Genomic DNA, 14285 nt, shown 5'->3' with positions numbered 1-14285 from the left:
AACTTTACCCTTTTTTTAGATCCAGATGCAGAGAAACTAATAGTTGCATCTTGGATGGCTTCTCCCCAGCTTTTAAGACCCCAACCACTACTTTCCAAAGCAGGATATAGAACATTGTCATTGTGGCCTACCCCTTAGGGGTTTCAAAGCTGTGATCCTTCAGAAGCAGATCACCAGGAGTTACTCCCAAAGTTCCTCTGGGAAGTTTCAAACTGCCAACCTGTCAGTTAGTGGTGGAACACTTAACAACTATTTTGTGCTACCCAGGTCAATAATTCATAATGTATAGACCTTCCATAACAAAGCAGTTTTATTTTCTAATATATACCTTTCTGTTCCATTGGTTTTTTTTTTAAATCAAGTAAGAGAAAGTAGTAGATACTCCTTTAATGGCACACACACATGATCTTGGACATATCCACAAAACTCTTGCCTGAATGTACATAAATGTATAAACAGTCCAAAGATATGCATAAATAATACCATGTATTCCTTAGGGGGGTATACATGTCTATCAAAAAGATAGAGACATACTATACAGACCACAAAATATCTGACACACACCTCTCCCAAATTCTGCTAAAAAATCAAAGCGTATAGCTAGGAGTATGCCCATTTCAATTGGATAACAAGTCTTAAAAATGCATAATGTTTTAAAATAGTTTTGAAAAAAAATATATATATATATCATCAATATTAACACTATCCTGGAGTTAGAAAAAATTGCAAGTAGAATGAGAAAACTGAGGTATCCAGGGTGACATTAGACCTGTTCATCTATGGTTGTTGGGTTGTTGTTTTTGTTAATTCACTGTGAAGTGTGGTCTAACAGGCCTCCAGAAAAATAACAGTTTTACATAATAAACTAGCACATTGAGATACCGAAAGAGTCCAATCAGAATGAGGACCAACCCTACTGGTCAGACATGTGTTTGGAGTTGCAATTCGGTGCTGTCGGAGAAGCAGTCAACAGCTCAACGGCAAGGTTGGCAGTTCAAACCCTCCAGCTAGGAGAAAGATAGGGCCTCTGCTCCCATAAAGAGTTAGGGTTTTGGAAACCTTATCACATGATCACAATGAGTCAGACCAGCCTCAAGGACAAGGGGCTCTTTCCAGGAAGAGGGAAGGAGATCGAAGTCAAGGAAGGGGCAGTCGGGCCCACTGTGCCTTGTGAAGCCTCTTGCACTCTTCAAACAGAACAAGAGCTGCTCAGTGAGAACTGACGAAGACCCCCACTCACTGCTCCTGAGCCGGGAGGAAGATCCTGGGCTGAGATTTAAGGAAAGCTTCCCAGGGATGCCAGGGATGATTACACAGCTTGCACAGCATGGTGTGCTCCAAGCACCTGCCAGGAAATATCTACTCCATGCTCAAGGGTAATCTTCTAGAAATAGAAGACGTATCCTCAAAGGAAAAATCAGAGGGCAGCTACTATCTACTGCTGTGCTTTCAGGAGGGGGACATGCAGTGCAGGGAACTGAAACCTCTTGACTTCGGTCTGCCTGTCCCTGGGCAGACGTGGGCAGCCTGCGGGGGGGCGGGGTCCCTGCTTTCACAGACTTCCCAAAGGTGGGACAGGGAGGAAGTGGAGACAGTCACCTCCTGTGGGCGCCATCAACTAGAAAACTGCAATAGGGGAACGGACACACCAGGATTTCCATGTTCCAATCATTATCTCCTCAGCCCAAGGTGTTCAAAATGGTTTGGCCAGTTCAAACTGGGACAAAGCTGGAAGGCTGCCTCAAGAGTCCCGGTACAAGGTAAGGTCTTCTGCAACTTAGAAAGATCTGTATTGTCAGCAGGACCCTTCCCTTTTGTTTCTAGTCACCCTGAAATTAGTTTTGGCTTACAATTTGAGAACTGGCAGAATGCTAGGAGTGTTAAAATGGCTAGCAGAATAAGCAGAATCCAAGATGCTAAATCAGAACCCAGTTGGCATAAGCGGAATAAGCACAATCCGAGATGCTAAATCAGAGCCCCGTTCAGAGGTCAGCTGCAGGGAGAGAGGTATCTGGGACCCCACAGGCTGCCTACAGGCTGCCCTGGGTACTTGTCACCGTAGTAAATGATTTTAAATACATTTCTTTTTGTTGTTTGTTCTATAGCAAGTCCATCAAGTGACACCCTGATCCACACTTTAGCTGATAAGAGTCTGTCTACTGCCCTCAGTCAGTCTCCACCCTCCAGGGGGCGCTGTGCAGACCAGGAAGCGACGCACGGTGTCTTCAGGCTGACTCTGGACCCGCAGCAGAGTCAGCTTCTGTGATGACTTTATTGGCTGGTGCTGCGGGGGTGGCTGCTGCTTCTAAAGAGATCTCCTGAGCAGCTTCAACCCGAGGGCGCAATAAGCTCTTCTTCACATTCTAGTGTCCTGGTCAGCGGTGTCATCCTGCCAACAGAGAAAGACAGAACAGGTCAGGAAGAGGTTGGGGAAATCTTGGCACTTGGCGTATCTGCTTGGAGACTGCTAGGTCAGACGACAGCTATGACAGTAGAAATGGTTGTAGCAGAGAGCTCTCGGGTGCAGCACTGGGCTGCCAGTGGGCTAGCCCAGCCCACTCCTGGTGGTGTAGTGATGTTGGGCTGCAATCCATGTGGTCAGTGGTTCAAAACCACCAGCAAGCAGTTCCTCGGGAAGAAGACTGGACTTTCTACTCCCATAAACAGTTAATCTTGAAACCCCACAGGAGGCTGCTATGAGTCAGCATTGACTCTATGGCAGTGAAGCTTGTTTGTTTGTGTGGGGGTGTTTTTTTGTTTCTGGGGGTTTTTTGGTAATGGATCTGAGGAGAAAGACCTGGTGAGCTACTCCCGTAAAGATTACAAACAAGAAACCCTATGAGGCCGTTTGTTCTACTCTTGTCCCTTGAGGTTACTGTTCATGGGGATGGGCTTGCTCAGCAGCACAGAACAGTCGTCACCATGATAGTGAGCGCACATCCACTCAGGAGCAGCCTGAGTTACCTACTTCTAAGCACTTTGTTTCATAGATGAGGTAATTTAGACACAGAGAGGTACGTGACTTCCCTTAAGTCACATAGCTGTTAAGTGGTAGGGTCAGGATTTAAACAGGAATGTGCTAAAGAGGAGCAAGAAGTATAGAAGAATAAACGAATTGGGACTATCTAATTTAGCTTCTCATTTTAAATGCACCCCCCCCCACTCAACCCACACAAATGTACTGTAAAAAATGTACACACACATCTCTCACACACGAATGTACTGTAAACATGCCCAGAAAAGGGCAGTAGGGGTGGAGGCGAGAGCACAGCAGATGCAAGAGCTATCTTATCAAGGAGAAGCAGGATTTCCTCTGATCCAAGGGGCATGGAGACATTGGAGGACTGGGAGGCTTTCCTTGCCATCAAGTGGGAGGTGAGGTTTTTTAAGGAGTCTGGGGTGAGAAGTGAGAATACCAGAGATGCAGTGAGTGGATTTCCAGGTAGCAATGATGGATAGAGAGCACCCAAATGGGTTGGTCATCATTTATAATAGATCCAGACACCTTGGGTTTGTGAATTTCACTAATGATACTCCCAGATCTTGGCAAAGACAGTGGGCGTGGGAGAGTGACTTACTTTGGGGCATTACAGTGGAGAGATAGAAGGTCCAAAGCAAGAGGGATATTAAAACGCAGAAAGAAATTGATTGGTCAGTGTAAGACAATGGGGAAAAATAACTTAGACATTATCAAGGCTCATGAGGGAGGGAGGGAAGGTGGTGGAGGGGGGGAAATGAGCTGATACCAAGGGCTCAAGTCGAAAGAAAATGTTTTGAAAATGATGATGGCAACATATGTACAAAGGTGCTTGACACAATGGATGGATGGATGGATTGTAATAAGAGCTGTATGAGGCCCCCAATAAAATGATTTTTTTAAATGCAGAAAGAACATTTCCATAAAGTCTGGACGGGGCAGAAGACCGAGGCCTCCAGGAGCATGATGGGAGAACAGTTCACAGGCTACAGGAGGGCTGAGGGGGGGTGCAGGAGAGTGTGGCTCTAAGGATTGAGAAGGCAGAAGGACGGAGAACTCGCTCTTGGAGACCTGCCTCGTTAACAGGGAGGGTAAACATAAACACAAGCTAGTTACAAAGGCAACTTGAGTCTGAGTCTCAAGACAAGGCTGGAGATGATCAGCTGAGGGAGAAAACCATTTCAAATCAAATGTTGTGAAGCCAAGGAGAATGACTTGGAAGAGCCATTGAGTTAAGCAACTAGGAAACCAGCACATACCGTTACAGACAACGACGTTTCTGAGATGAAGCCCATACATCTCCAATGGCTTTCGATAAGTTTGTCTTTGGCAAATCTGAGTGCCTGACATGGGACTGACTACCTGAGTGCTAGAAACACCTGTGAAATTTACCGAAAGAAATTTATTCAAAGTTGGGTCTTGTTCAGCACTCTCGTTGAAGGGTCTAGTTTATAAGGAAAGCCCTAAGTGCTGTGATGGGATGTGTCCACCTATCCCATGATGGACCTTCCCCAGGTGGCTCGTTGTCTTAAGCCTGAATTATTAAACATTTGTGACGGGCAATATCATAGGTTGTTGTTATTGCTAGTGCCATTGAGTGGGTTCTAACTCATAGTGATTCTTTGTACAACAGAAGGAAATACTGCCCAGTCCTATGCCAGCCTCAATATTGTTCTTATGCGTGAGCCTCTTGCCGAAGAATAGGTGTGAAAGCTTGCTAGCACATTCACAATCCGACCCCTTTGGTCTGTCCATGAAGCTTGCTACCGCTTTCTCTTGAAAAATTAGTTTCTTCATTGCTTGTGCTTCATATAGGGTGTTCCCAGGCAGATTCACATTCATTCTTCTGCCTCATGTATATTGACTTACACCCCTGTGATGTTCATCTTTGAACCTCCGGTTTATCTCAGTGCCTGGGCTAATGAGGGCTTGGTGTATGCTGATTGGATGGATGAAACCAGAATGGGTTTATCTGATCATATCATTTCTACCAATCAAGAAACGAGATGCGGATTAATTAGGGGACTAAGAAGCTGTTCTCTTAGGGAAGTGTACAGTTGGTCTCAGAAACACACAGGGGCAGTTCTACCCTGTCCGATAGAATCATTCTAAGACAAGGAGTGGGATCTAAAAAAATCCCACACAATCCCTTGGTTTTTGTACAGAAAGTAGACTATAGAAGGAAGCAAGATGCCATAACAGACTCATAGTAAGACAGTACAGAAGTTGACGGTGACCCGAAGGGACAAGCACTTGCGGTGACTGCGGCGACGAGTGGTGAGGGGAGAGGAAGACCCGGGTTTTCTTATGGAGCATCTGAGCCTCTGGGGCGGCCTCTGCTCCCCAGGCATGGATGGATGGGACCTGGTGGTGAGGAGATGCATTAAAGGGGAAGGTTCAACAAGCAGGGGCCTGGCCGGGAGGGCAGGGCCTCAGTTTTCATCTTCTTCCTCCTGTACTGCAGGTGCTCAAAACCCGTGAGAAAGCAGATGCAACAGAAAAGACTCCACTCAAGCACGACCTTCACAAGGAAGCTTCCCCTCCTTCAGTCTCCCACTCTCTTGACCTTGTGCTTTGGCTTCCTCAGGACTACCGCCCGCCCGGTTGCCCACGATGGACCCCTGTGGCCAAGTGTCAGACTGCTAACTCAACGGAACAAAGCCAGGGTGGACTGATCTGCTCCAGTCACGATTCTGACCCAGGAAACTCTCTGGGGTAGGTCTGCTCTGCCCTACAGGGTGCCTAAGAGTCTGCTGGAGGGCAGTGGTGCTCAGTGGTACAATTCACACCCTCCATGAGGGAGAGCAGGTTTGATCGCTGGCCAACACACCCCAAACGCAGCCATGACACATTTGTCAATGGAAATGTATGTGTCGCTAGGATGCTGAGCAGGGGTTAGGGGAGAAGAGAGGCGGACTAAGACAAACGGGCCTGGCAATGATCTGAAAAGCAGCCGGTCAATCACTATGTGTCGCAGTGGTCTGATCACCTTGTGTGCGGGGGGCCGTGGCAGCAGTTAACAACCACACAAAGTCGGGCTGCGGGACTCCTGCTAGATTTCGAGCTTTGCTGCGAAGGAGCAACCCTTTCTTCCTGGACCAGTCTCCAGCTGGAGGCTGCACTTAGTAGGCCTTCAGTCATGCTTGCTGCGCTTAGTAGGCCTTCAGTCGTGCTAAGTCGCTGCGCACTGCCAAGTGTTGCTTACCCAGACACGCCCAGGAGCTTGTCGGACTCTGCGCCCGGAAGACCCTGTCAGACACCTGCCCTCTCTGTCCTTTTGCTCCCTCACGGGTCAGAATTAGCCTGCCTCAACCTGGCATGGCACAAGGCAGGAGGCTGGCGCCACAGTGACCGCACACGGAGCTGGTGGGCGATGGGACTGTGAGGAGCGGGTCACGTGGCCCTGCCCTCCCGTGTGAACAAGCTGGGTCCCCTTACCTCTGCTATGGGGTCTGCACCCCCACTCAGGGCTTTGCTGCTTGTTTCCACCTGGGCCGGGTCCGCCTCAGGGTGGCATCTTGTCTCAAGAACTCCACTCCCATCCTTGGGCTTGTCCTTGTCTTTCTCCTGCTCGGAGGGGTTGGCACCCTCCATTTCTCCAGAGGGACTTGGGGAGGCCTCTCCTTCCACAGCTCTCGCCTCCAACTTGTTGGCCTCTTGGCTTTTTTGCCCCGGTGTATCCTCCTCATTCCCTGCTTTCTCCTCCTTCACCACCAGAGCCTTTTCCGTCTCTGCTGCCTCTCCGGCTGTGGTTTCCTCCGGGGGAGTCTCACACCCATTCTCTGCCTTTGGGCTGGAGGTTAGGGGGGGTGCTGTGGCCTCCCCCTGGGCTGGGCTCTGCTGCCCCTGCTCTGCCGCCCTGCCCTTCTCCTTCAGTGTCTCCGTTCTGCTGGAAGTCCTTCTCAGAGGGGGCTTCTCCAACCCCAGGCTTCGCCTCGCTTCCTTTCCCACGGCCCCATCGCTGGACGGAGGGCTTCCTGGGGCCCTGCCCTTGGATGTGAACACTTCATCCCCATGCTCTTCCTTGGCTCCATTCTCCTGAGATGACTCTGAGGCCCGGAAGTCCCCAAGGTCCCCACAGTCGGACTGAGACCTTCGGAACCGCCTGGAGGGAGGGCGCCTTTTGATGGAGCCCCGTGTCCTCACCTGGAAGAAAGTGGAGGGGAAAATTATCTCAAGTGTGTGAAAAACAGCCAAGGAGATCGACAGCCACACCCTTTCCATGCTGGCCGAAAGGCGTTGAGAGAGCCCACCCAGGGAGGCCTGAATGTTCTAATCAAATGTACCATCATTGGCTACTTAGCCCCATGAAACCGAAATTACATGTCAACTTGTGGGGTTTTGTCTCAGGAAGACGACAGGGCTTTCTGTCCAGAAGCAAACAAACAAACAAAGTCACTATGCTTTTATTCTGTTAAACACTAACAGAAATTAACAGAATTCATTAGGTGAATTTCACTATCACTCGATCCGCTCAATCACCTATATAACAGTTCTTTGAGTGCTCTTTCAAGCAGCTTATCAACTTCCAGGTTTCCTCACAAATTGATGAGCTGAATAAAATCTGTATTTGGTAGGCGAGTCATGGTTTTATAGCTCTTTGAAAATGACAATGGGACAACAGTGACAGAGGAAGGTGATTTGAGTTCCGGGAAAACTAGGAAGGGAGCAAATACTTGTCACCTCTGTTCAAAAACCCGCCCCAGCCCAGCTCTAACCCGTCCCTCCTTTCTCCAGCAGGGCGCAGGTCAGGACACTTGGGGACTGCCCAGTCCCTCCACCGCCAGGAACACCCCACCAAGCTTCAGACCCACATGTCACCTTGTTGTAGCAGGGCAGATGACTGCCTTCAGGAGGCTGGTCGAAGCTGACGGGCACCTCCTCTGGCTCGCTGGCCCGAGACCGCCCGCCGGGGCTGCTGGGAGTGGAAGGCGGGCTGTGAAAAGGGGACACGGCCGCCTTGAGGCCGGGACTCTTGGGTGAGGCCCCAGGCAGCAGGGCTGTGGGGTCGAAGACTAAATTGGCCTGTGGAGAAAAGAGTAGAAATCTCAAGTAGGGGTGGAGAGGAGAGGGGGCCTCTGCTTAGCTTGCTACCTACCTGGCCTCAGAACTGGCTGAAACCAGGTAACATCAAACGTTTCCTGTCACTTCCTAGCCAGCTGTTCATGCTTTTGCCAGGCCCTCCTCCCAGAAGCACTGCCTACTCAGTCCATCTCCTGCCCGCTGGTTTGTAGGGAGCTGCCTTCCAGAACGCCCAGGCCTAGCTGACGTGGAGCCACCAAATGCCCTCCCAGGCCAGCCCCCTGAGTTATGGACCAAGCGGTCAAAACAGCAACCAGCAGGTACCTACCGGTACCAGGATCCCACGGCCTGCCACCTTCCTCAAACAGCCAACGATAAAGGCTGCTTGCAGGATGCCCACAGGCAGTAGGCCAGCCCTGTCTGCCTTCCTCTCACAGCAAGCTCATATGTTCGGCATCGTGCTCACTGCGTGAGTGAGGAAAAGGCTGAGGAACCCGCCCCGGGGACTGAAGCCAGAGTTCTTGTCCCTCAAGTTCAACGTGCCAGGTTCCCTCTTGGCTGCTGGTCAAAGTGGTGGACGCAATATACTGCTAAGCTCTTTTAGGCCCGGGGCCAGGGTGGGGGCGGGGCGCACTGGAATAACTACCCGAGGAGCCTCAAGCCTGAAGCCTCAAGGTCAGAGGTTTGAAACCACCACCATACAAGAGTGTTCAAGTGTCTCTAGCGCCACCTAGGGGTAGCGTTCCTCCTCTGGCCTTCTGCATCGTCAAGTCCTGGTCGATGAATCTCCCTGATGGCACTGACTTGAGGGGGACTCCCTGAAAACGCACCGCCATCAAATCGATTCTGACTCATGGCGGCCATGCAGGGCAGGGTAGAACTGCCCCGTGTGAGTCCCGGAGGCAGTGTAGAGGGTTACTGTGCTGGGCTGCCAACCTCAACGTGGGTGGTTTGAGCCCTCCAAGAGAAAGATGGGCCAGCCAGCCGGCTTCTGAAAAAAACAGCCATTGACAACACGGCTGTACTCTGACACACCTTGGTCACCCCGAGCGAGAGTTAGCTTGATGCTATCAGGTTGGCTGGTGGTACCCCCTGGATCTTTCAGACCCTGTGGTGGTGGCAGCGCTGCAGAAAGGCAGGGGACCCTCAGAGAGGAAGCGCAGGGCTTGAGGGGATGGGGCAATGAAAGGTAGATTCTTCACGCTGACAGACCTGACTCCAGCTCCTTTGCTCAAGAGCTGTGTGACCTTCCCTGACTCCAGCAGCCTTGTCCAAAGGCCTTAACCCAACCTCCAGATCGGTTTACAAGGCTGACCGTCTCCTGCCACTGGCCTGACTCACACCACCTCCTTCCAGACTCCCCTGGGCACCACCTTCCTACCAGCCAGAGGATTCTGGGTCTGGAAAATTCCTATCCAATCTTGAGGGCAGATAATACAGCATTGCACAAGCTTAGGGAGATATTAGTAACATCGTTCTTTTAAGAAAAGTACTTGTGACTGACAAGACTAAGCCAGAGTCAAAAATTCACAGCGTGGAACTTAAATGGCAACGCTGTCAGCCCATGTCAGGGCGAAAGGCAGCAGGTGGCTGGGTTCAAACTGACAGCAGCAACTGGCCAGGTTCGTTGAGCTGCTCAGGGCCAGGGAGTTTCTGCGGATTGGGCAGGAACCCTTCGGAAAGGGAAGTGAGAGTGGTTTTGAACTCGAGGACTATAATCAGTGGCATAGATGATCGCACCTGAAGAACTTGTCGAGCTGCTGTGCGTTCTGTTGTGTACATTTATCACCAACACCAACATAAAGTAAATTAGCTGCTTTTTTTTTTTTAGCAGAATGTGGTGAGCCTGGGGTCGGGGGTGGGGTCATACATGCTGGGATGATGGCTCAGGGGCTTCCTGGCGGAGGGGGGTTTTCACACCACATTTCAAGCTGGGAAATCCCCTCATAAGAAAGCTGGCCAATAAAATGGTTCTGAAAATTGGAGCTTTATATACTAGAGGACTCTAATGAAGAAGGCAGGGGTTGGGGGAGAGCATAGGTCAGGACTCATCTTGTAAAACATGGAGGAGGAAAATCTGAGACCTAGCTGATGCATGTCTTCGTGTTTTTGCCTTAGATGTACCCTCCCTCGCCCCAAATAAGTTTCAGAGGGGATTCGGCCAAATCGTCATACGTTGCTGACATTCTTAAGGAGCTTTTGTTTTGAGCTAAAAATGATTGAAGATCAAAACCTCATTGCCAAAACCTCATTGAGTTGATTCCAACGCATGGCAGCCCTATATAGAGCTCCCAAGGTGGTCAATCTTTCACAGAGCAGACAACCTTCTCTTTCTGCCACGGGACAGCTGGTGGGTTTGAACTGCTGCCCTTGTGTACAGCAGCACCGCACCTAACCAACAGTGCCCTCAGGACCCTGCATCCCTTCAAGAGGTTCACTCGTGACTGGAGAGGGGTCTGAGCTTGAGGAAAGGGCATGAGAAATGTGGATGGCATCTGGGTAAGGGTTGTGGTGGGCTACAGGGAGGCAGAGGTAGGGACTAGGTAGCATTCTGGAATTCCAGGACCCCTTTCGAAATGTCAATAGTGTTGACGGTGAAAGCCTTGGCCTAGAGCAGTCATAAACAGCGTAGATCACTACTCTTCACCCTCTTTTGTCCTATCGGGGTGACTCTCTGTCACCCGCAGGAGATTGGGAGCTCAGGCTCAGCCAGCCACACTTCACTTAGACCCCCCAGAAATCCAGCCCAGCCGTGTGCACAGTCGGCAGGGGCTTGCGCACACAAGGTGACTGGACGGAGGTCGGACAGAATGCTTTCCCAACAATGGATTTGGACAAACCAGTGCAGTGTGCAGCGGCTGGGTTTCAGCCCTGTGCACGGGATGGTCTGGGCTGCATTCAGGCTGTTGGGGGAGAGGGTTTGGAAATGCTTGGGTGATTTCCCACAACTATCATGTCCCTTTTCCAGAAGATTCTTGAGGAATCTTGTTATTGATCAGCCACCAACCATCATTAGGAGCTAACTGCATGAGACCCTGTTTGATCTGAGCCTTTGCTTGGTCCTTAGCCAACAGGTAGTGGGCTATGAGATCCTATCTTTTGGGAGAGTTGGATCATTAGGTGGTTATCAGAAGCCAACTATCCAGGTGTCACAGATGGGGCTACTCCTTGATAGCCACTCAAAGGTCGGAGAAGAGGTAGCAGCAGGTAACGAAAATTCTACACTTTGGATGCCTGGTGGGGCTTGATCAAGGGCAATGTAACCAAGAGGAATTACTGAAACCTGAATGAAGGCCTAAAATGATAGTAGGACAAGAGGAAAGTAAAAGGAAATAGAGGAAAGAACTAGGAGGCAAAGGACATTTGTAGAGGTCTAAATACAGGCAAGTGCATGTATATAAATATATTTATATATAATGATAGGGAAATAGATCTATGTACATCATTTATAGGCTAACTATCAAGCTGGCAGACAGACATTGGGCCTCTATTCAAGTACTCCCTCAATGCAAAAACACTTTGTTCTAATAACCTGGCATCCCGTGATGCTCACCTTCCCAACATGATTGCTGAAGACAAAGCGGGTGCATAAGCAAACGTGGTGAAGAAAGCTGATGGTTCCTGGCTATCAAAAGATCTAGCATCTGGGGTCTTAAAGACTTGAAGACAAACAAGCAGCCATCTAGCTCAGAAGCAACAAAGTCCACATGGAAGAAGCACACCGGCCTGTGTGATCACGAGGTGTTGATGGGATCAGGTATCAGGCATCAGGGACCCAGAACAAAATGTCATATAAATATGAATGAGGGGGCGTGTGGAGTGGAGACCCAAAGCCCATCTGTAGACAATTGGACACCGCCTTGTAGAAGGGTCACAAGAAGAGACAAGCCAGTCAGGGTGTAGTGTAGCACCGATGAAACATACAACTTTCTTCAAGTTATTTAATGCTTCCTCTCCCACCCCACTATCATGATTCCAATCCTACTTTACAAATCTGGCTAGACCAGAGCATGTACATGGGTACAGATAAGTGCTGGAAACACAGGGAATCCAGGACAGATAAACCCCCCAGGACCAATAATGAGAGTAGCGATACCAGGAGGGGAAGGGGAAGGTGGGGGGATAAAGGGGGAACTAATCAAATTCATCTATATATAACCCCCTCCCTGGGGGATGGACAACAGAAAAGTGGGTGGAAGGAGACAGCGGTCCATGTAAGACATGGAAAAATAATAATAATTTATAAATTTTCAAAGATTCGTGAGGAGGGAGGGAGGGAAGGAGGAAATGAGGAGCAGACACCAAGGGCTCAGAATAGAAAGAAACTGTTTTGAAAATGATGATGGCAACAAATGTACAAATGTGCTTCGCAACGTATGTATGTATGTATTGTGATAAGAGTTGTATGAGCCCCCAATAAAATGATTTTTTTTATAAAGAAAAGAAAACCCCACACTTACCTGAAGCTTCTCTATCAGAGGTGAGCTCTTCACTTTGATCTTAGGAGGGTGGCCAGCATTGGGCGCTGATTTCTACAGGGCAAAGAGACCAAAACAAGCCAATGAACGAGGACTACAGAGACAGGGTTCTTCTGGGGCTCGGAGGCCACGGGGGAAGTAGAAGAGGAGAGGCATTTGGTTTCACCACTCCATCACTTGGTTCTGATGGTCCACTTGCCTCATCAGGGCATGGGCTGCCCTGTTCTCCCTACCTCACCTCACCACCAGCATGGCCACATGAATATGTAAGTCAGAAAAGCCTGGCTGAATGGTGTTAGGGGAACATGCTAATCCCTGGCAGAATGGGTTCATGTCCTCATGAGCGAACAGCGTGTGTGCGAGGGCAGAATGAGCAGCAGCGTGAGCAGCAATGAACGGGGATTTCCGAGATAAAGGCCATGCATCCTGTTTGCCACAAGCACAACCGGCCAGGAGTGGAACTTAAACCCCCTCAAACCAGGATGTTTTGGAAAATCCCATCAATGGTGTTGCTTGTGAATATTCCAAAGCACGGTTCATTTTAATGAAGCATATACTGATTGGGGAACTATTACATTCTAGGCCTTGTGCTAATTACATAGAGATGGATAGGATTTCATTTTCTAGGTCATACGGTAACAATCAATGGCTAGCAAATACAGACACATATATGTATACATACAAATATGTGCACACATAATTATATATTAGTCATTTGTATGCTATATTGCCCAGAGTCTTGGTAGCCTAGTAGTGTTAGGCGTTGGGCTGCAAGTGCAAGGGGGGCAGTTCAAAGCCACCAGCTGCTCTGAGGGAGAAAGATGAAGCTTTATACTCCTGTCAAGAGCAATAGTCTCAAACTCTATTCTCCCTGCCCTACAGGGTCACTATGAGTCGGAGTGTACTGTTTGGATTAATGTGTATTTTATTACTTGTAGATGTTTCTGTGCTGAATGTGTCTCAGAAAGCCTGTCTTTGGGTTTGATACTACCTACAAATATTAACTCCTTCTTACCCTGTATAAAGTCTCCATATAACTTGAGTCTTGTTCTATGGGCGTACTGCCCCTCAGCATGTAAAAATGATGACAGTGGTGATCATAATGAAAGTGAAGACGAAGATGAGATCCATGATGACTCTTGCTGTTGGATACAGGCCAAGACAGAGGCAGCATTGCTCTATAGTTAAGGGACTGTGTCCCCTCATCCAATGCCCCCATGCACTAATTTGTCAGAATCATCAGAAGAGGCATGCTAATTGGCTAGAAATCGTCTGCGATACTTCTTGAATGAGATGACTCCATTTTAGTACTGGGAGGAGGGAGACTTACTCTAATGAATTCCTTGTGATCTTTTTAGGGTCCACACCGAATGAGACCATGCTGGCGTGGACAGTCCCTGACTGGCAATCTGGAGACCCCATCCCCATTCTATCTTTGACAGATGGATGTCCTGGCTTTGGCCCCCTACCCAAACCCGAGGAGGGCTAGAGTAAAGGATTTCCAAGAACTCTGCCACATCTAAGGCCCCCTGTCTTATTCCTAGAGTGGTCTTCAAGGAGCCCTTGCCCACAGAACCCGCCCTAGTGGGGCAAGTGGTTCAGCTGCAACCCTAAAGGTCAGTGGTTGGAACCCACCAGCCACTCCAAAGGAGAATGGTGTAGCAGCCAACTCCCAGAAAAAATTACAACCTTGGAAAGCCAGTAGGGAAGTTTTCCTCCCTTCTATAGGGGCTCCCAGGAAAGCCAGTGGGGAATTCTCCTCCCTTCTATAGGGGCTCCCAGGAAAGCCAGTGGGGAATTCTCCTCCC

The 14285-nt window shown here is 49.3% G+C and overlaps 1 protein-coding gene across 1 annotated transcript in view; it reads right to left on the bottom strand.

Moving 5' to 3' along the window:
- Positions 1 to 372: 372 nt before the first annotated feature.
- Positions 373 to 14285, bottom strand: part of RCSD1 (RCSD domain containing 1) — a 21537-nt gene continuing 7624 nt past the window's right edge. The window contains exons 4-7 of the mRNA XM_045297954.1: positions 12460 to 12531; positions 7799 to 8002; positions 6416 to 7123; positions 373 to 2389 (exon numbers count right to left, since the gene is read on the bottom strand). Of these exons, the coding sequence (XP_045153889.1) occupies positions 2357 to 2389; positions 6416 to 7123; positions 7799 to 8002; positions 12460 to 12531 (1017 nt within the window). The 3' untranslated portion in view covers positions 373 to 2356. The remainder of the gene's footprint in view (positions 2390 to 6415; positions 7124 to 7798; positions 8003 to 12459; positions 12532 to 14285) is intronic.

This window comes from Echinops telfairi, unplaced genomic scaffold (genome assembly GCF_000313985.2).
Source record: "Echinops telfairi isolate 266 unplaced genomic scaffold, ASM31398v2 ScPeMD7_7424;HRSCAF=8462, whole genome shotgun sequence".
Classification (NCBI taxonomy): domain Eukaryota; kingdom Metazoa; phylum Chordata; class Mammalia; order Afrosoricida; family Tenrecidae; genus Echinops; species Echinops telfairi.
This window is presented reverse-complemented; position numbering and strand designations above follow the sequence as displayed.